The 26,629-nt window shown below is 34.5% G+C and overlaps 1 protein-coding gene across 5 annotated transcripts in view; it reads right to left on the reverse strand.

Annotated features, from left to right (window-relative positions):
• Positions 1-26,629, reverse strand: part of BRD10 (bromodomain containing 10) — a 103,980-nt gene that overhangs the window by 35,814 nt on the left and 41,537 nt on the right. For all 5 annotated transcript variants that reach the window (XM_067744323.1, XM_067744322.1, XM_067744321.1 and 2 more), the window contains 2 exons: positions 13,434-14,851; positions 3,562-3,641 (listed from right to left, as the gene is read on the reverse strand). In XM_067744323.1, the coding sequence (XP_067600424.1) occupies positions 3,562-3,641; positions 13,434-14,851 (1,498 nt within the window). The remainder of the gene's footprint in view (positions 1-3,561; positions 3,642-13,433; positions 14,852-26,629) is intronic.

The following is a 26,629-nucleotide window of genomic DNA, read 5'->3' on the forward strand; positions in this document are numbered from 1 at the left end:
TCTTACATTATAAAACTAACACAGAGGGCTTCCCTGGTGGCGCAGTGGTTGAGAGTCCGCCTGCCGATGCAGGGGACGTGAGTTCGTGCCCCGGTCCAGGAAGATCCCACATGCCGCGGAGCGGCTGGGCCCGTGAGCCATGGCCGCTGAGCCTGCGCGTCCGGAGCCTGTGCTCCGCAACGGGAGAGGCCACAACAGTGAGAGGCCCGCGTACCGCAAAAAAAAAAAAAAAAAAACTAACACAGAAAAACAAAAAATAATTTAGTCAGTTTAACAGAGTAATCAGTAACTGTTAAATTTGACATAAAAGTTTTTATCACCAACATGCTAAAGACTAAAAATAAAAATATTTCCTAACTTTTTACAATTATTGCTAAGTAGAAAAACATGACAAGTTCCCCTATATGCCAAATGTATAACCCGACATAACACTAGAGTAGGGAGGGCTCAGCATAAGTTTTCCCTCTAATATAATGATGCAAATAATATTATCCAGTTTTTCACTTTTGAAATACTTTTATGCTTAATGATGAAATTTCATGATTTATAAAATATGACCAAATCTGAGATTTATTTCAAGGTCTTAAGTTCCTGGAAAAAGTGGTAAAGGTCAGTAATAGATGCTCTTAATTGATTGATTTTCCTGCTCATAAACACAGTACTTTTCGTCTAAAGCATCTGGCATGCTTATTTGAAAAAATAAATAAGATAATAAAACAGTAAGTTCTATCATTTAATCCTCACAACAATCCTAGGAGTGGGAACTATTATTATTCCATTGTACAGATGAGGAATTGGAAGCTTTGAGCAGTTAAGTAACTTACCTAAGGTTATCAAGTTAGGGCTAAGATGGCATTCGAACCTAAGTAGCCTGGTTCCAGAATCCATATGCTTAAGCACTATCCAGATTACTGACATCCACCTAAACCCACTGAATCAAGGATGGACCCTTAGAGGATGAAACCCAGGATTTTTCATTTTTAATAAAAGTATCAGATTATTTTTATACTATTTAAAGTTTGAGAACCACTGATATAACTGCTAGGAAAAACTGGTACAGATATGGGTAGTCCCATTATAATATATACACAAATATAAATACAATAGGTCTTTGACTGCTTACAGTGTATACTTTAAACAGGGGTGGGATGATTATTTTTTCACACTGAGGTATAGATATTTTAGTTGTGTATATAAATAAACACGGATTCTTCCTGAAGCAAACAGGCTTATAGGTTTGATCTAGTTTTAAAAAAGTCAACAACCACTATCAAATTAAAAAGTAGCTGAGGTCAAAACAGGATTCACTTTTTTAATTCACCAGAACTTAAATACAACAACTACAAAAATCAAAATTTCACACAATTTCATTCCTGGATATGTTTCTGAGGTGCTAAATGTCATACTGCTAGAGCTTTTGAGAAGGAAATAAATTCAGTTCTTTGTTATATAATAACCAGTCTTCTTATATGTAGGAGTCTTTCAAATAATTAAAGAAACAAACTACATAGAATTATTATGAGAGGCAAAACTATAAGTTTTGCATGTAACAATAAAGTTTACTAGTGACTAATACTATGTCCTATTCTTTGCTTAGTTGAAGCAAATGACCTATTTCCTGGGAAATGGCTGTCAATTTTCTTTCTCAGTAATACCATGGTATTTAAATTGTAAACCAGGCATAAGAACAACTGTTCTCATAAGTCTATTTCCCAACCCTAGCCACACACACACACACACACGCACGCACGCACGCACGCACACACACACACACACACACACCCCTCTCTCACCCCCAACCCTGCCTTCTTTCTAGGACACCTTAAGAACCAGGAAGAGCACTTTATTTTAAACAGTTCAATCTAGCAAAACATGTACTTTTGACCTTAAGTTTCTGAGTGGTAAGCAAATGGTCGGTAACTAACTAAAAACATCATTTACGACAGTGTTTTTCATACTTTTTTGCCCCCAACCCATGGTCAAAAATACATTTACACTGCATGTCAGTAAACACACACAATGGAAACCAAAGTTTTATGAAACAATATTACCCTTATTATATTTGAAACTCTTAAAATTTCTATTTTAATTTTGTTAGCTTAAAAAAGAAATGCTGGTCATGCAATCCACTAAGCTGATTTCATGCCTCACTAATGAATACCACCTGCAATTAAAAAAAACAAAACAAAAACTGTCTATGCTGTCTGTGCCACTTATTACATATAAAAATCCATCCATTAATACAGGAATGAAGGGGAATATCAACAGTGGACCAGATCTGTTCTGAGATCCATACTGCCAGGATGAATACTTTGAGGGATTAAGGAAAAAATGAGTGGGAGAAATAGCAAAGGCTAGCATGAAATCAGTGGAAGAATGAATGACAATATACTATTATAGCATTAAATAACACACACAAGCAATGGTAGAAAAGCCTCTAAGTAAACAGTAAATACACTTTTTTGTTTTTAACTGAATATGCTGGAACCAAGGTTACTTTATATAAAAGGATTTTGTAGAAATGGTTGTAATTCATCCTAAGGATGTCATTAAAAATACTCTAAAATACTAAAAGAAAAATATGTCTATTTTCTTTTACTGTTCATTTAAAAGTATTAAATTTTACCAATTAGTAGCTTCCATAAAAAACACTTCCAAAATAGAATTTTTACTGAAAAAAAGATGTGTCTACATTTTTGGATACAGGTAACTGTAAAACTCACATTACATATTATCAATATTTTCATAGTTATTACTCCTTTACTTTCTTCTTTAGTTTTGAGACTCACAGAAATTCATTTTAACATCACTTTTTTTTTTTGGCAATTAAGTGTTAATTTTATAATCTAAACCAGAAATAGATTGGACACGCTAATACAAAGAAAAATTTTAAAGAAATAGTCATTTGTTGTAGAAACTCATCTTTCATAAAGTAGAAAATAAAAGTATTATTTAACTAGGGTGAACTTCTCTGCTTATTCTAGTATCAACTACAAACAGAAAACTCTTCACATAATCAGATAGCAGTACATACAAGTACTTTTTTCTTTTTGCAGAAATGTTTAAAAAACCATTCAATTAACGTTTACTTAATATTCTCTCTGAAGTTCATATATAGCTGTGTTAAAAGTTTTGTTTTTTAAGTTAATAAGTCTGCTATTTCTATAGTGCCCAAATAAATGAAAATAAAATGGATTACCTACACAATGCTACCATGTACAAATTATAGTTAGTTCTTGGAAGACTTTCATCTACACATTTACTTGATACATATATATATATATATTTCTATTAAATTACTTCTACAAAACAGTATAGCGTACAGAAAACCACAGAGATTTTTGACTATCAAGAGACAAAAAGAGAGGTAAAAATTTTTGAAATACTAGCAGATTAAATTTTAGCTATATCTACACTTGCAGGGAAAAAGTCATAGTTGGAAACATCTCAATAAAAGTATTGTGTGTTATGGCGGAATTTAGCCAATCTCTTGAGGAACAATATAAACACTGAAACAAAAAATTAAACTAATAAGTATTGAGACAAAATTGAAACATTTACCTGAAATTCTGGTACAGTAGGTGACTTTGTGACAGTTTTCCTCTTCTTTGTGATTGCTTTTTTAGATATGGATTTTTTTCCTTTCAAGATTAAAAGAGAAAAGCTTCATAATGCTGTTTATAGCACTTCATTAACAAAACCCAAATTACATAGAACCTTGAAAGTTAAATTATAACTAACAGATGGCTTCTAGTGAGTCAAATAAAAATGATGAATCAAAACAAGCCCCAGCAAAAGCAAACATTAAACTATAACTACCTGTAACAGACATATTAACAAATGGTGTTTTCTTTCTATAAGAACCAAACTACTATAATCTCCAATGTGTTGCACAGTACCAGAATTTATTACAATAAGATTTGGCAAAAAAGTCACATTACTATTGCTTAGTTAAAATCTAATTCACAACTTAAAATGAGGTTACATAAGAAAAAACCTTACCTTTAACAATGACTTCTGTAGTCAGGAACTTGCATACAACTATACTCTGAAGACTATGGTCTTTATTCAACCTAATGTGAAAATCCTCTCAGTAGCTTAAGAAACAGGGTTTTCCTTCTATCCCTTTAGTTCTGCACTCACCTAATGGACTGCCGTTGGCAGTATTCAATAACCAGTTTTAAAACAAGGTAAACATCTCCCTTTAAAGTGCACCTAGTCATTTGTGCAATCAGAAATCACTAGGAAAAATAAATCCACATTCTTAAACAAATCTATTTCACAGCATAAAGTACATATAATCTAAAATATGTATTTAACCAGACAAAAGAAATATGTACATACATATAGCCTCTATTTTCTAGTAAGGAACATAGTCAAGTAAATGCTTTTCCCCCCATTTGCAATCAGCAAAATCAATTAATAAATTGTTACTTAATCAACAAACATGAGATACAGTACACTTTATGGGGACAACAAAAAATTATAAAATGGAAACCCTGTCCTCCAAGAGTTTACAATCTATGTAGGGAATAAAAAATTAATTAGAAATACTTAAAAGTTAATTTTAGTTCACAATCATTTGTAGGCTAAAATCATCTTAAAAATTACTTTTTTTTAAAAGAGAAAATGACTAAGTACCGAAAGCAACTTTGCTATACTACATAACCCCTATTGTTCTTTTCTAAATGTTTTCCTGCATAGATGTGATCTTGCATGAAAACAGTTTTTATTGCAACATTTCATTCAACTCATAAGCGCAATTCCAGTTTACAATGTAATTGTATTTTCTTCTGTATTCCTCTTTCAATCATATCACAGAATTGTAATTTGGGTCATTTCTAACTTTGACTCAATAAAATGCAAGTATACCATACTTGAACTACTGCAAATTTTCAGTGGCTGAGATTCACATGGGTTTTAGTGTTTTGTTCTACTAGGTAACAATTAAATTTAAAAACCTAATGTAGGGACTTCCCTGGTGGTGCAGTGGTTAAGAATACACCTGCCAATGCAGGGGACATGGGTTCGAGCCCTGGTCCACGAAGATCCCACATGCCGCGGAGCAACTAAGCCTGCGAGCCACAACTACTGAAGCCCACGCACCTATAGCCCGTGCTCTGCAAGAAGAGAAGCCATTGCAATGAGAAGCCCGCGCACCACAATGAAGAGTAGCGCCTGCTTGCCGCAACTAGAAAAAGCCCACGTGCAGCAATAAAGACACAACACAGCCAAAAATAAATTAATTAAAAAAAAACTAATGTATATTTCTTATCACTGTTATTTGCTTATGTGCTCACACAGTACCTACACTAGAACTAAACTCATACAAAAACAAGTGGGTGGGTGGCTGCTTTAGCAATATTCAAGAAGTGATTAAATTCTTGGTATCTCTATAATACAGCTAGTTACTGATTTCTAAACTGGATGCAATAGGTACCTCTCAAGGGGACTGATAAATCTGAACACCAAAATGCCTTTCCTCTATATGCTACCTTTACTATTCTTGAAAGTTCATGGGAAAAGATTTAACTGCTTGCTGACCTAAGACAGCAATTTGAAGGAAATGAAATCCTTCCTCATTCCTATTCCCCACCCCCTCAGCACTCCTCTAACTAGCTTTTTAAAAAATAATTTGATTTTGTATTTATTTCTTTATAAGCACAACAGAGGTCACTCTTGATAGTCCCAATTAATTTCACATTGTTGCCACAGAGGCACTAAGGTACTAAATTCTCAGTTAACTCTAACAGTCACTCTGTTTGACTATAAATTAAGTAAATTAAGCAGCTGAGGTGGTTACTAGGCATCTCCTTTCATCATGTCATTAAGATACTTAAATGTTATTAAGTAACTAGAAGTAGTACTGTGCAGTAGTTTTAAGCTTGAGTTTTGGAACTAAACTACCTGGGTTGGAATATCAGTTCTAACCACCTACTAGCTGCAAGACCTTGAGCAAATTATTTTATTTCCTTGTGAAGTTTCATCATCTCTAAAATAGGGATAACAATATCACCTATGTTGTGAGAATTAAACAAGTTAAAACATGTTAAGAGCTTAGACTACTGCTAGGCACATGGTAAATCACCAATAAATGTTAGCTGTTGTTCTCACGTGCCTTAGCTAAGTTGTGGTAAAGGTTTAAACAAAATGTTTATTATCTTTTAACCTTCTTCAAATTCTTTTATTAACTTAGTCCTTCATTTTAGTTCTTCTTGCTCTTATGTCCTATGTGCTACCACTCGACTTCGTACACATATCAATTAATGTAACACTTATACAGTATTATAATTATCTGTTTATATATTTCTCTTCCTTACTAGATTGGAAATTACTGACAACAGAAATCCTATTATTCATTTTGCATGTACAGCATTTAGCACACAAGAGAAATGATCCTTAAATATAAGAATCCTATACTTCATCAGAAATTTTATCAGTTTGGGGATAGAAAAAGGGAGGCAGGTAATTGTTTACAATTCTTAGGGTCAATCTGAGTCCATTTTATAATGAGGAAAACGCTGACAGACAATTTAAATAATTTACACAATTTACCAAAGAGTTTCACAACATGACCTAGGAACGGTAGTAAGGAAAATAACATTTATTGATAGCTTACTATGTGTCAGACACTTAGTAAGGTGATATATAAATTACCTCAGTTAATTCTGAAAACCACCCTCCAAGGTAGGCAACATCCCCATTTTAATAAGGGATAAATGAAGATCAAAAAAGTTACTTAACTTACTTAAGTGTTACACTGTAATAAGTAAGCCCCAGAGCCAGGGACTCTAACACCAAAGCCCAAGCTCTTTCCATTATGTAATTCTAACCTCTCAAAAATCATAGTTACCATCTATCGATTCCTACCGTGTGCCAGGCACCATGCTAGGTGCTATGCATTTGCTTGCTATTCCATTAAACCTTGAAAAAATACAGCAAGGTAGGTATTACCTCATTTTTCACAGAGAAAGAAACAGGCTATAAACAGGTAAATAAATTGATGGAGAACTTACAGCTAATATGCACTGGAGCATATATTTGTACTAGATGGGTCTCACTTCAAAGCTGTGCTCTTTTTATGGTAAAATACTGCATTGTTTTCAGACATTCTACAGGGATGTAATCTGCATCTGATTGATTTCAGAGCATTCCTTTTGATTAGGGTTATAAGATTTGCATATTCACTATTACTTAATACCTTGAGACTATGTCCTCCACAAAACAATTTGAATACAAATTTTCCTGTATTCTTCAATAAAAATCAACTGTTACTTTTTATTAAATATTACTTTTAAAATGGAGCATGGGATACTGTAAAACCACACAGCCTTTGTTTTATAACCTGCTTTTGCTCCAGGGCCAGATAATACAGAGGGCAAGTTACATACTGCCCCCTAGTGGGCTTCCATTCCTCTACCACTTACTTGATCATACCCACGGCTTTTACCTCCACTGCCCTAAGTCACCTAGTCCCATAAAATATAACTGTCAGAAGTCAATTTAAAACATACAAAGAATTTCAACACAATTCCTGAGCCTAAAACACAAACATGGGCAAAAAGTGAGTGTCAACATGTACCTAGAAATGGATAAGGAAACTAAATATGGCCTAGTAATTGATACAAGCACAGCCTAATGAAGCTTTTTAAAATTACGCTTAGATTAGCTCTAGAAGGAAGCCCAACTTGAGAGAAAAATATAACTAAAAATATATTTCACACTATAACTTAGGCATAAAATTGTAGTATTCTAGAACATGGAGATACACTTACCAGAAAAATTAAGGTGACTATCATTCCCAATCCAACTCTTTCCTTAGTCTCTTATTCTTCATCTTTATCTTCACCTGGTTTTCCTGCCTGTATTCACTCCTTGGCTCCTTGGACTATTCAGGCTTCCACTTCAATACTCCTAGATTCGGCCTTCCCATGTTTAAAAATTATTCTAACACATACACTACTCTCTCAGTACTTTCATTTTAGGAATATTAATGTGAATGGATACTAAGACATTAATCACTGTTAAAAGTAAAAACCCAAGAGCATTTGTATTATAAGTGATTCTGGCAAGTGCCTAGCTAGACGGTGAAGTCACAGAAACAGTCTAAATATGGCTTTAATTTACTAAGTGTCCATATCTTGGCTAATATAAGTTTCTGGAATGTTCTAAGTAAGCCATTGACTTTAATAAAACAGCTGATTTTCCTTCTATTCTCCTTGCCTATGAGCAAATTTCTCATCATACTGGCATTTTTTTAACACTATAAAATAATTCGATAACTCCTGAATACCTATTTCTTTTTTTCCCCTTTAACTCAGAATACTGAATTAGTTGTCAAATTCTGCTATTTACTGCAACATCTCTCTCAAAATGTTATTTTCTTCTGTCAGTGTGATAAGAACAGTTATATAATCATTCCTTATCTGGATTTAGAATTTCGTCTTCCTGGAGTTATCTTCTATCCCTTCATTTTTATAAACACTGCCAGTTTCTTTTTATAGCTCTTTAATGGCATCCTAATTACCCTGCAACATTCCTTCTCCTAATCCTGCCATTCACTTACTAGCTGTGTGACCTTGGATACGTTAATAAACCTCTCTGTGCCTCAGTTTTTAAAAATCTATAAAATCTATATAATGGGGGGAATAGTAGCATCTACTTATGAGTTTTTATGAGGATTAAATGAGACAATATATATAAAGGCTTAGAATAGTGCCTGGCATGCAGTAGTCATCATACGAGTATTAGGTTTTTGGAGGGGTGGGGGAAGTAGAAGGTATTAAAATAAAAGGACATGGAGTATAGTCGATTCTTTCAGTCTTGTACCTTGGCATCTTGAGTTGGTCCTCTAAGAATTTTTCCCATAAAGACAAACATAGTTAGGTTCTATAGTAATATTAACACAGAATTACACAACTGTTTCACAGATAAGGGCCTGGATATAATCAAATATTGTAGATTACATTACTTTCTCAGTCATTCCCTATAAAGCAGCTCATTACTTTCACACATTTGATATATTTTATTTCAAGCTCATTTCCCTGCACTGTATTCCTGATTCAATTATCTAAAATAGCACCACATACCCAGAAAGATATCACCTCAAAATGGCATATTTCCATCATTCAAACACCTTTTAAACCCTCAACTTTTCAACTTTTTCCTTAAGTTTTTCTCTAATTATGCTTATTTTTTCACTGACACTTGGCTTAATTACGCCTCCATGGCTGTGCTCACATTATTAACCATTTTTCATCTACCCAATCCCCATTATTCTTCAAAGTCCTTCATCTTCTGTTAAATCTTACTATAGCACACATGGATTTAGCCTCTCTTTGACCTTTGTATGGTCTTTACCATATACTTAACAATTATTAAATGAGGCTATTTACTATTTTTGAACCTTAGTTTCTTCACCTATAAGAAACTAACACCACTTGTCTTATTTATTTTAATTGGTTTAGAGGAGCTCACACAAAATGATTTGGTTGAAAATAACGACCATGTAAGGAGGGAAAACCCCTCCAAACCAAACTGGTTGAAATAAATAACTTAAAATACCACAAGCTTTTTTGTAATAATTAATGTATCTTGAATCATTTTTGTTTGTTTTTTTCAGGTTTTATAAAAAGTCCTCTCATTTTAAGATTTCTCACTCATTTCACTCAACTCTACCTGCTCTACACAATCTATAATAGTGCATTACCAAAAACAACCAAAATGTCCAGTAAGGAGGTTGGTTAAATGGACTACACAATACACATAACAGAATCCTACACAGCCATTTAAAATGATGCTATAGAGATCTATTTATTGCACAAAGATGTTCATGGTATACTGTCATGTGGGAAAAAAGCAGATTGTAAAATGGTATGTATAGTATAATCCTATTAAAAAATATAAATGCATTAAAAGAATGTGAAAGATACATATTAAGGGATAAATCTTAGTTATACCTGGGAGAACCGCATTATGTGTGTTCATTTATTCATTCAATAGATTCTTACACAATGAGTTAGTCACTGTGCTAAGTGCTAGGGATGCAAAACCAGAAATAATCCTTCTGTCCTCAAGAATGTTATAGAACAGAGGGAGACAATCATCAAAACAACCTAGAAATTCAACTATTAAGAATAAATTTTATAAATATTATGAAGGAGAAGTATCTAGTGCTATAAGTATGCATATTTGGGAAAATGCCAATGTTTTTCTATTCTACAATGCTTCCAAGAGTAAGGAGCAGGCTTAAATAAATGAAAATAAATTCAAAATTTACAAAGCAGGAAGAAGAGTCCAATTCTGAAAAACAGATTAAAATGCTTATGGATTGCAAAAGTGCCTCACAGCACACTAAAATTATCAAATCATTTTCAACCAATTTATCTTTGTGCCTTCTACTAAAAATCATCTGCCATCACAATAAGCTTTACTAAATCTGGAGATTCCACCAAAATTTAGGGCCTGTGTAATCAACATAAATTGGACCAGGTTAACTAGGTAAATCTCGATTAACTACATTTAGTCCACCCTAAGTAAAGGTTCATAAATCAGCCATGGGTGACACAGCTTTATCCCAAAGCACATTCTACAGAATACTATTCCTTGAAAAAAGCTCTGTATTCAAGTAAACTTGAAAAATACTGGGTTAAACAAAACTAAACAGTTTTCTTCAAGATTTTCTGAAGTCCTTAATATACTGGCCCAGAATCACTTATGTACAATTCTACAGTCCAAAAGGTTCTGAAAACTGAAGTTTTAAAAATAATTTATATGATAGCAAAACGTGACATAAACTGTTATGAGGTTCTTTGTAGTCTTCATCTCATTTAGTTTGTCTATTTCATATTTTTCTGTAGAAATTATACATTTGATTACACGGGCTGCCCTAAGCTCCACTGGGGATGTTATTTAATAAACATTATATATATCATAATACCCTTCTAAAATCTGAAGATTTCTGAATTCCAAAACACATCTGGTACAAGAGTTTTGTAAGATGCACTGTGGACCTGTACTAATGCACAATGTGAATCTGTAAGAGGAATATTTCCCAAACCTGTGACCATGAAGCTCACTTTTAAAAGGAGTAAGAAAGGAAACACTGGATTAGGGTATGCCCCTAACTATAAAAGGCCACAATGTCATATACCTAATAAAAAAACCTCAGGGCAAAGCCTCAGATAGACAAGTGTACAGAAAGACGTAAAACAGATGTTTTGTTGTTGTTATATCATTTTACGTAGTACTGTTACGCCAGTAAGAAGTTTAGTGAAGAAACTAAAGAATTGGCCTATGCTTACTCAGTACTAACAAGGGAGAAGGAAACTGTATTAGCCAGATCCTAGTATTTGTGCCACTGAAAACTGACTTTCCAAAATTTGCCCTGAAGATAAAATGAGAAAGTGTATAGGCGAGTGCCATTATTTTCTTCTACTTCATTCCTATAAGCCTTCTCTTCCCAACAAACAGCCTCGGAGAGCATGAACCGTACTCACTGAATTTGCTTCTGAGTTTTATTCACCCACTTGTCTAGAACTAGACATGCAACTCCCACAAATTTTTTCTCTGATCTACAAACACTCTGAACTTCCATTTTAAAAATGAAGCAACACTTTATTTGCTTACAATACAAACTCCTTTTAATTCAATCCTTAGGAGTTAATATTTTTATTCTGCTACTGGTATAATCTGTATAGGAGCTACATCAATATCTATTTTATTTTATAAATCATCATAAGCCATAATTACTTTTCAACACATGAATAGTAGGTCATAAATGAACACTTAAAAGCTTTTAGGTGATAATGGTATTAATAAAACAATACTACATGCTTTGAAATTGAAAACAGTTTTTAAATTTTAAAATATTATTTAATATATTAGAGGCTAACATTTCAAAGAGAACTTGCCAAATCAGTAAAACTAAATTTATATAGCCTAATGGATTGCTTATAAAATTTAAAGGATTTATTGTTGAGAGTCACTTTAAAAAAACTGTAGCTTTTTATCATCTGGGTCAATGTGGACCACTTTGCAATTTTTAGTTCAACAAATTAAGTTTTTTTTTTTTTTTTTTGCAGTATGCGGGCCGCTCACTGTTGTGGCCTCTCCTGTTGCGGAGCACAGGCTCCGGACGCGCAGGCTCAGCGGCCATGGCTCATGGGCCTAGTCGATCTGCGGCATGTGGGATCTTCCCAGACCGGCACACGGACCCGTGTCCCCTGCATCAGCAGGTGGACTCTCAACCACTGCGCCACCAGGGAAGCCCAAGCCTGTTCTTGATGGTAAAATTTGTACTACTTCTTTATCAATTATATATTACATATGCATTTTAAAATACATTTAACTGTATTTAATGATTTAAATAACTAAAGTATAAAAGCAACTATATCAGCTAAACAAAGTTCACTCCCTCATCTGCCAACTCATCAAATTACTGTCTAATCTTCATTACCTTTGTTACTGAGGGAAGGAATAAAAAACTGAAATCCATAAATAATGACAATAAATCACAACTCATTTTAGTAAACTATTCAAGTTTTTCCCAATCCAACAACTTTTTATTAGTGTTAATAAATGAAGTTGATCATGTGCTTTTATCTCATCTATGCTCTTAGTAACTGAGACATAAATTGATTAAATGGCAAACAACAGGAAAAGCAAAAGCACCTGAGTAATTATAAAAAGAGAGCAAACAACCACTGAAGACTTTATTCATCGGATTTTTTGTTGTTATTGTTCAAACAGGATTGTGGCAAATATAGTGAGTACTTAAATCTGGTGTAAGACAAACTTACAAATCCTGTAAAAAAAAAAAGCTTCATATCTTATTAGTTGATGTAATTTTTCCCTTATAGTTCACATTTTTTTCTGGATATGAAAATATATACTAAAATAATTTTTCAGGAAGTTGAAAAATATATAATGTGGGAAAAAACTAAGACCCAGAAAAATAATCTAACTTGCCTTGGTTTAAGAAGCTAGTTGCTATACACTTTAGCTCTGGGAATGATACCTCTTGATAATCAGTGCTTCTTCCATTGCACTGTACTGCCCTTAGCCTGGGGAAAAAAACACTTCTTAAAAATGATGGGAAGCATCACTTATGGAGAAATTGGTCCAGAGAATGTAAAAACATAATGCCCAAAGATTCTCAACTGAGAATTAAATTCAAATGTATTACATCAGTATTTTGTTGTTGTTAGTATTATATATAAAACCTCTTCTGCTCTGGGTTTTAATTATGGGGACTAATATAAAACTTGACCTTTAAACATACATACATACACACACACACACACACACACACACACACACACACACACACACGTTATTTCATTTTGTCAGTCAGAGCCTTCCATGATGCCTAATTGAAAGCACTACTTGATATATGCTAAAATGTAATTCTCACCCATTTTGTGTTAGCTTACCAGATTTGTGCTTCTTGTGTTTTGCTTTCTTTTTGATGATCAATAACTTATTCTGGATCTCAGGTTTGTAAGACTTGAATGCAAGGGAATGAAGACCTTCGTGCTTTCTTTGTAAGTTTTCATTCAAAACATCTTTCAATTTCTTTTTTTTCTTTTTCTTCTTTTTTGCCCTCATTTTAGTTACTTTGAGTTTCTTGTGGCTCTGCAGTGACTGTTCTAATAGAATATCCCTTACAACTTTGTGGCAGTTAATTTCTGGATGATCACTGTGACTTCCATTTACATGTATTTGGCAAGATTTCAGAGCATTTTCTTTTAATGGACTGGGTTCAGGCTTTACTCTGGAAGCTTCACCATATTTTTCCTGATTTTCTATAAACCTTATTTCACCTGGACTGAGAGGCTCTCCAAAGCCAGTAACTTCCCCTGGGCTCCCTGGTTTCTCTAAATTTTCTTTACAGCAATCAGTTATTTTCATTTCACAGGGCCTACGAATTCTAATTTCACAGTTGGATTTCACTTCCATTTCAACAGAAATGTCATGATTAGCCAAGTTCATTTTAGCAGGGCAGCAAGTTGGATCAAAACTAATTTCCTGCTCTTTCTTGAAGGCAGAGGGCAGGCCTTCTCTACTACACCTATGTTCTCCATTACTTGCACTAACATAGTCACACTTCAATTTCTCCAGTTTAATCCGAGGTACTCTTTGTATTTTAATGGGTGGAACTGGAAATTCTGGGGCTTGAAAAGGTCTCTGTTTATAAATCCGCACATCTGCACCACAGAACTGTGGGAAATGTACATAAGCATTCTCCAAATAATCGTAACCAAGGATAACTTCCCTGCATTCATGAATAGGCTGTCCAAGTACAGCATCTTGAACTTCCTTCTGTGTTTCATACACAAAGTCACAAAGACCCTTAAGTAACCACACTTTTTGGTAGAAAGGTAGTTCATGAAAAAGTTTTTCTTCCAATGGATTAACTTCTCCAAGAACTTTAAAAAACTGAGGACACAACCCAAGTTTTTCAGCACAGTTATTGGGATTTTCAGTCTGCCCTACAGCCGTGTACCACTGCTGTACTTTCTGTCTCAGTGCTGCTTCCCAGGTTCTATAAGGCAAAGTAGGTCTTCGATGTAAGGTAGGTCTGCGATGGGGAGGACTTAATAGAGAAGTCATTATTTTAGATAGAAAAGCGTTACACTGAGGCATCAGAAGACAGCGTTCCAATTCGTAAAAGACTATTTCTGGCAAATTTAGAATTTGCTGGGCTAAACAAAGGAAATGCCCGATTGCTGGAATTTCCCACATGGTCTCCATACAAGTTGGAGCTGCTTGAGCTAGAAGTTTTCTTTCCCATTCTTCTACTTCCTTTTGACTAGCTTCTTCTGCTTCTTTTCTTTCCTGCTCCCGAAGCCTAAAGAAAATTTAACAAATTATATTATTATTACTTAAAGTAGAGAATACCATAAAATACTAAATTTTAAGTATGTCATATTTATCTTCAGTCAACAAGGCAATTGGCTGTTCTAGTTTTCACTATCAGTACAAAGTGTCCCATTAGATGTACTATTGTGATTTTTTTTTTCAGATGAAGAAATACACATATAACTTGATCCTGAGTTTTACTGATGGAGGATTATCACTAACATTGCTACTCAAGGCAAAAATGTTCAACTCACAATGTGTATCAACTTCAAACTAAATGAAAAACATTTTTAAAATGTTTACTACACAAAAGCACAGTTTAGTGCTTTCTAGAAGTAATATGATGTCATGTAAGAGCTGTAAACATGTTTACATCCTTTGACCTGATAATTCCATTCCTAAAAAGTTATTCTAAGAAGATAATTCAATAGAAGCAAAAAGTTACGTGTTTGTCAGTGTTAACTGGAGTTCTGTATAAGGAAAATAAAAATATAAAGAAGTTGTATTACATAACTGGGAAATAAGCTGGATATATTATATAGCCTTAAAATTAAAATTATGAATATTATGCATAAACACAAAAAACATCAGAACACAATATAGTACTTAACAAACAATAGCAATAATGAAAATATGCAAATACTGAACAAGGAGATGACAGTATTCCAAAAATACGTGAATCCTATGTTGATGAGATTATAAGTGCTTTCTTCCCCTTAAAAAGTCCTTTACGGGCACTGCTTTAAATTTTCTTAATTAAAAAAATTAAATTAGATAAAAAGAAGTCTCCGTGATCTTGCATTAGGCAAAGTGTTTTTATATATGGCACCAAAAGCACAGCAACAAAAGAAAAAATAAAGTGGTCACCATCAAAACTAAAAACGTTTGTGCTTTTAAAGGACATCATCAAGTGAAAAGACAACCATGGAATGGGAGAACATTTTTGCAAATCACGTATCTAATGAGAGATCTGTATCTAGAAAATAAAAGAACACTTATAACTCAATAATAAAAGGATAAAATAACCGAACTAAAAATGGACAAAGTAAATATTTCTCCAAAGAAGACGTACAAATGAATAATAAGCTGATGAAAAGATGCTCAACATCATTATCCGTTAGAGAAATGTAAATCAAAACCACAGTACGATACCAATACATGAATTGGTATCTCTCTTAAGATAATGATCTTGAGATGATTATTGTAAGAGAGATACTAACAGCTATTGGTAAAACTATGGAGAAACTGGAAACTTCATACACTATAAAGGATATAGCTACTTTCAAAGGCAGTCTAGCAGGTCCTCAGAAGGTTAAACATATGACCCAGCAAACCTACTCCTAGGTATATGTCCAAGAGAAATGAAAATATATGTCCACACAAAAACTTGTATATTAATGTTCATAGTAGCATTACTCATAATAGTCAAAGAGTAAAACTACCAAATGTATTTGGTATTTGTATATCCATCAACTGCTGAATGGATAAATAGAAAGAAATCATAAAGATCAGATCAGAAATAAATGAAAAAGAAATTAAGGAAATGATAGCAAAGATCAATAAAACTAAAAGCTGGTTCTTTGAGAAGATAAACAAAATTGATAAACCAATTTATCAATTAGTTTTGGGAGAAACCAAAAGGGAAAAGACTCAAATCAATAAAATTAGAAATGAAAAAGGAGAAGTAACAACTGACACTGCAGAAATACAAAGGATCATGAGAGATTATTACAAGCAACCATATGCCAATAAAATGGACAACCTGGAAAAAATGGACAAATTCTTAGAAATGCACAACCTTCAGAGACAGAACCAGGAAGAAATAGAAAATATGAACAGACCAATCACAAGCACTGAAATTGAAACTGTGATTAAAAATCTTCCAACAAACAAAAGCCCAGGACCAGATGGCTTCACAGGTGAATTCTATCAAACATTTCGAGAAGAGCTAACACCTATCCTTCTCAAACTCTTCCAAAATATAGCAGAGAGGGGAACACTCCCAAACTCATTCTATGAGGCCACCATCACCCTGATACCAAAACCAGACAAACATGTCACAAAGGAAGAAAACTATAGGCCAATATCACTGATGAACAGATGCAAAAATCCTCAACAAAATATTAGCAAACAGAATCCAACAGCACATTAAAAGGATCATACACCATGATCAAGTGGGGTTTATCCCAGGAATGCAAAGATTCTTCAATATATGCAAATCAATCAATGTGATACACCATATTAACAAATTGAAGAAGAAAAACCATATGATCATCTCAATAGATGCAGAGAAAGCTTTCAACAAAATTCTACACCCATTTATGATAAAAACCCTCCAGAAAGTAGGCACAGAAGGAACTTTCCTCAACATAATAAAGGCCATATATGACAAACCCACAGCCAACATCGTCCTCAATGGTAAAAAACTGAAACCATTTCTACTAAGATCAGGAAAAAGACAAGGTTGCCCACTCTCACCACTCTTATTCAACATAGTTTTGGAAGTTTTAGCCACAGCTAAAGAAGAAAAAGAAATAAAAGGAATCCAAATCGGAAAAGAAGAAGTAAAGCTGTCACTGCTTGCAGATGACATGATACTATACATAGAGAATCCTAAAGATGCTACCAGAAAACTACTAGAGCTAATCAATGAATTTGGTAAAGTAGCAGGATACAAAATTAATGCACAGAAATCTCTGGCATTCCTATACACTAATGATGAAAAATCTGAAAGTGTAATTAAGAAAACACTCCCATTTACCAGTGCAACAAAAAGAATAAAATACCTAGGAATAAACCTACCTAAGGAGACAAAAGACCTGTATGCAGAAAATTATAAGACACTGATGAAAGAAATTAAAGACCATACAAACAGATGGAGAGATATACCATGTTCTTGGATTGGAAGAATCAACATTGTGAAAATGACTATACTACCCAAAGCAATCTACAGATTCAATGCAATCCCTATCAAACTACCAATGGCATTTTTCACAGAACTAGAACAAAAAATTTCACAATTTGTGTGGAAACACAAAAGACCCCAAATAGCCAAAGCAATCTTGAGAAAGAAAAATGGGCCTGGAGGAATCAGGCTCCCTGACTTCAGGCTATACTACAAAGCTACAGTAATCAAGACAGTATGGTACTGGCACAAAAACAGAAATATAGATCAAAGGAACAGGATAGAAAGCCCAGAGAGAAACCCATGCATATACGGTCACCTCCTCTTTGATAAAGGAGGCAAGAATATACAATGGAGAAAAGACAGCCTCTTCAATAAGTGGTGCTGGGGAAACTGGACAGCTACATGTAAAAGAATAAAATTAGAACACTCCCTAACACCATACACAAAAATGAACTCAGAATGGATTAAAGACCTAAATGTAAGGCCAGACACTATCAAAGTCTTAGAGGAAAACATAGGCAGAACACTCTATGACATAAATCACAGCAAGATCCTTTCTGACCCACCTCCTAGAGAAATGGAAATAAAAACAAGAAACAAATGGGACCTAATGAAACTTAAAAGCTTTTGCACAGCAAAGGAAACCATAAACAAGACCAAAAGACAACCCACAGAATGGGAGAAAATATTTGCCAATGAAGCAACTGACAAAGTATTAATCTCCCAAACTTACAAGCAGCTCATGCAGCTCAGTATCAAAAAAACAAACAACCCAATCTAATAATGGGCAGAAAACCTAAATAGACATTTCTCCAAAGAAGATATACAGATTGCCAACAAACACATGAAAGCATGCTCAACATCATTAATCATTAGAGTAATGCAAATCAAAACTACAATGAGGTATCACCTCACACCAGTCAGAATGGCCATCATCAAAAATTCTACAAACAATAAATGCTGGAGAGGGTGTGGAGAAAAGGGAACCCTCTTGCACTGTTGGTGGGAATGGAAATTGATACAGCCACTATGGAGAACAATATGGAGGTTCCTTAAGAAACTAAAAATAGAACTACCATATGACTCAGCAATCCCACTACTGGGCATATACCCTAAGAAAACCATAATTCAAAAAGAGTCATGTATCACAATGTTCATTGCAGCTCTATTTACAATAGCCAGGACATGGAAGCAACCTAAGTGTCCATCCACAGATGAATGGATAAGAAGATGTGGCACATATATACAATGGAATATTACTCAGCCATAAAAAAAACGAAATTGAGTTATTTGTAGTGAGGTGGTTGGACCTAGAGTCTGTCATACAGAGTGAAGTAAGTCAGAACGAGAAAAACAACTACTGCATGCTAACACATACATATGGAATCTGAAAAAAAAAAAAAGGTCATGAAGAACCTAAGGGCAAGACGGGAATAAAGACACAGACTTACTAGAGAATGCACTTGAGGATATGGGGAGTGGGAAGGGTAAGCTGGGACGAAGTGAGAGAGTGGCATGGACATATATACACTACCAAATGTAAAATAGATAGCTAGTGGGAAGCAGCCGCATAAGCACAGGGAGATCAGCTCGGTGCTCTGTGACCACCTGGAGGGGTGGGATAGGGAGGGAGATGCAAGAGGGAAGAGATATGGGGACATATGGATATGTATAAATGATTCACTTTGTTATACAGCAGAAACTAACACACCATTGTAAAGCAATTATACTCCAATAAAGATGTTTAAAGAAAAAAAAGCATTTGACAAACTACCAAAAAAAAAAAAAAAAAGAAAGTGGTATATCTGTACAATGGAATATTATTTGGCAATTAAAAAAAATGAAGTGCTTATACATGTTACAACATGGATGAACCTTGAAACATGATACTAAGTAAAAAAAGTCACCCATAAGACCACATATTATATAATACCATTTACATAAAATGTCCAGAAATGAATAGAGATGGAAAGTAGATTAGAGGTTTCCAAGGACTGGGGAGGTGGGGGAAATGGGAAGTGACTTCACAGTCTTTTTTTTTTTTTTTTTAAGGCTGCGCTGGATCTTAGTTTTGGCATATGAACTCTTAGTTGCAGCACGTGGAATCTAGTTCCCTGACCAGGGATCAAACCCAGGCCCTCTGCTTTGGGAGCATGGAGTCTTAATCACTGGACCACCAGGCAAGTCCCATTAGTCTTTATTTTTGGTGTGATGAAACGTTCTAAAATTGACTGCAGTGATGGTTGCACAACTCTGTGAATGTACTAAAAACAGCTGGATTTTATATTTAAATAGGTAAACTCTATGGTATGTGAATTATATTTCAATAAAGCTGTATTTAAAGAAATAAAAGCATATAAGGTTTGGGGAGAGAAATTAAAATGCGCCAACAAGGGGAAGAAAATATAATAACTTCTTTCTCTTGAATTTTCAAGAGTGAGAGCTCTTACTCTAGAAAAGATGTATAAAAACATAAAGATGTGACTAATTCATGGACTCTGAATGAAAGTCGAGGCACAGTGTCTGACACTGGCTATTTTTCTGTACTATCATATTGTAATCTGTTAAAACAAATACATAGTAAGAATACTATTTTAGCAATATCAGGACTTTCATTTTATAGAAGAAACTTACTTTTATATTTCTGGCTAAGAGGTCACACTATAACTACCTTATTATTACAGATACAACAAATTAATCAAGTAGTTCTTGTTCATTAAAAAAGCTAATGAAGAAACTATCATTTGTGATTTGGCATTTATGTATATTAATTACATTTAAATATCTAAACAGTACTAGAGATTTTTGGTAAAATTCATTTTTTTTTCAAAAGTGCTTATAGTTTTGGGGAGTTTTAGCTTTTTACTGAATGGGGGTGGTTGTGGGTTGATAGAATCTGGCTTCCCCAGCACAAAGCTGGGACTCCAAAAGCCCACAAAATTAGCAGAAGGGTGTACTAGCAACAACAGTCCCTTCTCCTGGCCCCAACTAAGGGACTGAAAGGAAAACTGTCTTCACAATAGGAGTGTTGGATGGAGAAAAAATAAAATCTCTTTAAAGAATTTGTAACTGTAAGCTGACTCATGTGGATTTACTGACCACATTCACATTTCCTGGGTGCTCAAAAAGTTTAACATGGTCTCATGTCAAAATTGTTGTCAGGTACTTGAACAGAAAAAAATCAATTCTCTGAGGCAATGAACCTTATAACTAGATCTTAAGGAACTCCCACACTGATTCAGTAACAAGAAATGAGTTCACAGTCAAAAAAACCCCAAAATATAAAAGGAAATAAGTTACTGTTGAGGGATAGGAAAAAAAGTACGACACCCCCCAAAATCTATAGACATAGGTAATTTAGGAGGTGCAAAATACGTCTAGTGAAAAGAAACTGAAAACAAGGGCAAAGAAAAAGATTATTTTAAAATGCAAAGCAGTTTTGAAAAAGAACTAAAGAAAACTTCTAAATATGAAAAATACAGAAATTAAAAGAAAAAAAAGATTTACAGTTATCTCAACAGAAATAATGGAAGCCAGCAGACAATGGAATATCTTTAATGTACTTAAAAAAAAAAACTATCGGGACTTCCCTGGTGGTGCAGTGGTTAGGAATCTGCCTGCCAATGCAGGGGACGTGGGTTCGAGTCCTGTTCCGGGAAGATCACACATGTCGCGGATCAACTAAGCCTGTGCACCACAACTACTGAGCCCGCATGCCACAACTACTAAAGCCCGCGTGCCTAGAGCCTGTTCTCCACAACAAAGACAAGCTACTGTAGTGAGAAGCCCACACACCACAACGAAGAGTAGCCTCCTCTTGCCACAACTAGAGAAAGCCCATCTGCAGAAATGAATACTCAATGCAGCCAAATATTAATTAATTAATTAATTAATATTAAAAATACTATCAATGTAAATATCCATTCGCAGCAAAAATATCTTTCAAAAATGAAGACAAACATAAAGATATTTTCGAACAAAAACTCCATATTTGTGATGAACAGAACCTCATCCAAAGGAAATGCTAAAGCATTTACTTCAAATGGAATAAAGGTCAATGATCCTTAACTGATGATCAGAGATGGGAAAAGAGCAAAAAAGTGGTAATATATAGCTGTATCTATATAGACAGGGCATAAAATAATGATAAAAATGTTTTGTGGAGTTTAAAAAGAAGACAAGATAGAATTAAAATACATTACAACAATAACAAATAAGCTGGGTGAGAAATGATTACAGTTAAAAGTGTTCCAAGGTCCTTGTATTAATCAGGAAAATGGTAAAAATATTGATTAGGCTTTAATAAGTTAATTATGCATATGAAAGTTTCTAGGGTAGGTACTAAAATAACAGACTTTAAACATGCAAATGAGTAGAGATGGAAATATGGAAGGAAAATATATAATAATTAAAAGTGGTGGGGTGTATGTAACTAAAGCAGTACTTTGAGGGACATTTATAGTTAAGAATGTATATTTAGAAAAGAAGGAAAGTTGAAAATCAAACATACGTGTTCATTAAAAGAAAAAAAACTAGAAAAGAACAGCAAATCAAAGCCCCAAAGCTGAAAGAAGGAAATAAAGAGCAGAAATCAATGAAATATAAAACAAATATACAATAGAAAAATCATTAAATTCGAAAGTTGGTTCTTTGGAAACATTATTAAAATTAATAAACCCTTGGCAATACTGATGAAGAAAACAAACATACACATACACAAAACCAATACCAGAAATGAAAATGGGCACATCCTGTAGATTCTACAGATACAGATGATATAAAGATATTATAAGAAACTTTATGCCAAGAGACAATTTAAATGAAACAGGTAAGTTTTTTGAAAAACACAAACTAACAAAAGTGACACAAGAAGAACAAAGATCTGAATAATCCTGTTATCTATTAAAGAAACTACACACTTCAAAATCTTTCCCACATATGCGACTTCCCTGGTGGTCCAGTGGTTAAGACTCTGAGCTTCCACTGCAGGGGGCACGGGTTTGATCCCTGGGCAGAGAACTAAGATTCCGCATGCCATGCAGTGTGGCAACCCCCCGCCCAAAAAAACCCCCAAAATAACCAAAAGAAAAAAAACTTCCCTACATAGAAAAATCGGGGTCCTAAAGCCTTCACAAGAATTCATCTCGAAAATTTCAGTTAATGAAACAAAGTATAAAACAGGCATGTTAAAGAAGTAAAAGAGGGAGGACAGATTAAAGTCTAACAAACACCCAGTTGGAGCTCCAGAAATAAGAATACAGAAGAGGGGTAGGGGAGTGGTGATGATGGCAATATTTGAAGAGATAATGGCTGAGAATTTCCTAGAAATGATAAAGGACACAAATCCCCAATTCAAAAAGCCCAAGAAAGTAAATTAAGAGAACCACACTTGGGCATATCATAATAAAATAATAAAACATCAAAGACAAAAAAAAGTCTTACAAGCAGTCAGGGGGGAAAATGACAGCTTACATATACAACAATCACAAAAAGATTGAGAGATTTCTCAATAGCAACAAAATAAACCAGAAACAACTATCATTCACGGATGAGGATAAATTAAAGTCATTTTCATTTAGACAAAAAGCAGAACTCATTCTAAGTAAAGTAAAAACTTCTAAAGTGTCTTCTGCTTCCACCTGAAGTAACAAGGAATCACATTTACTCTCCTACCTGAACCAACCATAAAAATCCTGACAAAATAGATAAAACAATGGTCTGTAAGAATCTAAACATCAAGCAAAGGACAGTGATCTCAGAGAGACGGGAAACAGAGAAGATGAGCCCAACAACTGTTGCAGTTACTGCTTTGAGAGAATTTTCAGGCCATGATGCAGGAGGGGGAACCCAGGTAGAGCCTAGCAGACTCCCTGAGTTGAGAAGAAGTCAAGAATCCAGAGACACCAAGGCAGCTAAAGTCTATAGGACATAATACTAAAGAAGAGAGAGCTGCATAAAGTGAGAACAGCAAAGATGTACAGAGTCCCCCTCAAATATTCAGAGCACTGACTAGTGTATGCATGTAAGGAAACAACCCAAAACTAGGTGGGGGAAAACATCCAAAAGATTAGAAAATATAATGTCTATTCCCACAAGCCACACTGGAAAAACTCATAATTCATGGGATGTTGGATAGAATACTCAGAAAGGTCTTGCATTGGTAGTAGAGAATAATTAGCTCTAGACTGAGCACTGTTCTGGACCCAAGTAACAAATCATAAAAGACCCAAAATGACCAAACTGTTTCCAAGTAATTAACTGCATTCCAGAAAAAAAGCTCTAGGAGATTCACAGAAATATAAAAATATCCGGCACCCACCAAGATAAAACTCACAATGTTTGGCATCCAAACCAAAATACTAGGCATACAACAAAGCAGAAACACATGGTCCATAATGAGAAGATAAAAATCAATCACTCAAAACTGACCCAGAAATGAAACAAATGTTAGGATTAGCAAATAAGGCCATTAGAGTAGTTATTGAAACTGTAATATATATGGTCAAAAAGTTAAGTAGAGACATGGGAGATATAAAATAGACCCAAATTGAACTTTTAGAGATGAAAACTACAATGTCTGAGATGAAAATATACTGAATGGGACTAATGGCAAATTAGACATAGCAGAAGAAAAGATTGGTGAACTTGGAGACAGTAATAGAAACTATCCAAATTTCAAGATACAGAGAAAATACTTCTGTAGTATATACTTCAGGAAAACAATGATCACAGAAAGAAGTTCTAAGATGAAAGAATTGAAGAACAAATCAACTGTGAATCATGTGGGTAAATAAACATTATACTACAAAAAACAGTAACAATAATGTTTAGTTCGGCGAGTAAAAAATGAGATAGAGCTAAATTATTCATCAATCATATATAAGACAGATGAGGCAGAAAAGATCAAAATTAACAAGAGAAATAGACCATATAACTTCCAAGTGAGTGGAAACAGTTTTAAGTGAAATAAATCTCATCTTCCAAAGATGGATGTCAACAGATAATGCCAAACTGAAAAATCAGGAACTAGCAATCAGCATGTATTTAGAAATGTGTAAATAATTACTAGAAAAAATGGCTAAAAAGTTAAAGGTAGATGTTTCTGAGTCATGAAATAGAAGATGAGTTGAAGTAAGGCTGTTGTCTTTAATTAGAAGCCTTAATAGTACTATGTAACTTTTGAACTATACAGCCAATGAAATAAAAAAAAATTCTTCAATCAACTTTTCAAAAAGAATATTAGCCACGAGATATTAAAGAGCCAATACCAAAAAGATTTATGGATATTATATTTCTTACCTGTTAGATATATGGATATTGTTTACCATGAAATTGAGTTTCTCTGCACTTTATATATACTGAGAAGGGTAATCATTTCTTCAATATTCTGTTGTTAACTAAAGAAAAGGTTTTCAAGTTATTTCTCATGAAATGTAACTCAGAGCTTGTTTAAAAGTTTGGTATAGAAAACTATCTGTTAGAATACCAACCAACAAAAAGTGCATTCATTTAGTATGCTTGGCACAGAAACTGATTTTGGTCAACCCTGTCACAATCAATTATGCTCTGTTTCTGTAGAGGTGAAAGAGTAACAACTAGTGCTCAGGGAAGAAAATGAAAGGAGAAGTTGGAGCAGACCAAGACACTTTTATGGACTTGGTTTTGACTAAAACAGTGCTAGCAACCTTTGGCCAATAAAGGCTAGAGATACGGCAATTTCAGACACTATTTATTCAATTTATAGACGGGGACACTAAGGACATAGAAGGGCGATAAGGTAACTTTCTTAGGCTTACACAGTGATTAGCGTAAGAGCCAGCAATACAAACAGTTTGTCATTGGTGGGCCAAAGTTAGCACCAACTGGCTTACTCTTGGAAGATTAGGCAGTAATTCACAAATTGTGTTGGCTCAGGTGCCTGGAAAGGCCATGACTTACTTGGGGTATGATGCTGCCAAATGTGGACATTGCCTGAGTTACTCAAGGGCTGCTACTCACTCTTCTGTTCCCTATAAACTAAACCCTTCAAGGGAGAATGATGGATTCTAGCCTTAGACCATGAGTACTGAAGAGGCAGGAGAAAGAGAAACAAAGATTGGTCTGGTGTAGGCCAGCGTAACACAGAATAATCCTTTAGACGTAGAGCTGTGAGTCTCTGTCCCAATCCTCAGCAGTATGGTATATACAGAATGGGAGCTTGCCAAAGAGCTCTAGAGTTAACGTCTATAATCTGCCAATTTAAAAAAACTTAGTCAAACACTTAAAATATAATTAAAACATTAAAAAAAACACTGTATTACAAAATGCTGAAGAAAACCACACTCTGCTCACAAGGACAAATAAAAAAGAGCTTTCAAAATTATTCTCGATTTAAAAATTTGTTCTGAAGTGCTGTACTAAAATCAGATAGAGTGCTACAAGTTTCTAAAATGTTAGCTTGAAAAATTAAGCCTTCAGTATTGGGGCAATGCTATATGAATGCCTGAGGATAGTTATAAAAACCACATTCACTAATGAAAAAAAAAACGGTTATAGGAAAGTAAGAAAGTAGATCCTAATAGTTCTCATTGCAAGGAGAAATTTTTTTTTAATAAATTTATTTTATTTATTTATTTTTGGCTGCATTGGGTCTCCGTTGCTGCGCACGGGCTTTCTCTAGTTGCAGCGAGCAGGGGCTACTCTTCGTTGTGGTGTGTTTGCTTCTCATTGCAGTGGCTTCTCTGGTTGTGGATCAGGGGCTCTAGGCATGCGGGCTCAGTAGTTGTGGCGCACAGGCTTAGTTGCTTCTCGGCATGTGGGATCTTCCTGGACCGGGGATCGAACCCGTGTCCCCTGCATTGGCAAGTGGATTCTTAACCA

This window comes from Pseudorca crassidens, chromosome 7 (assembly GCF_039906515.1).
Source record: "Pseudorca crassidens isolate mPseCra1 chromosome 7, mPseCra1.hap1, whole genome shotgun sequence".
Taxonomy (NCBI): Eukaryota; Metazoa; Chordata; class Mammalia; order Artiodactyla; family Delphinidae; genus Pseudorca; species Pseudorca crassidens.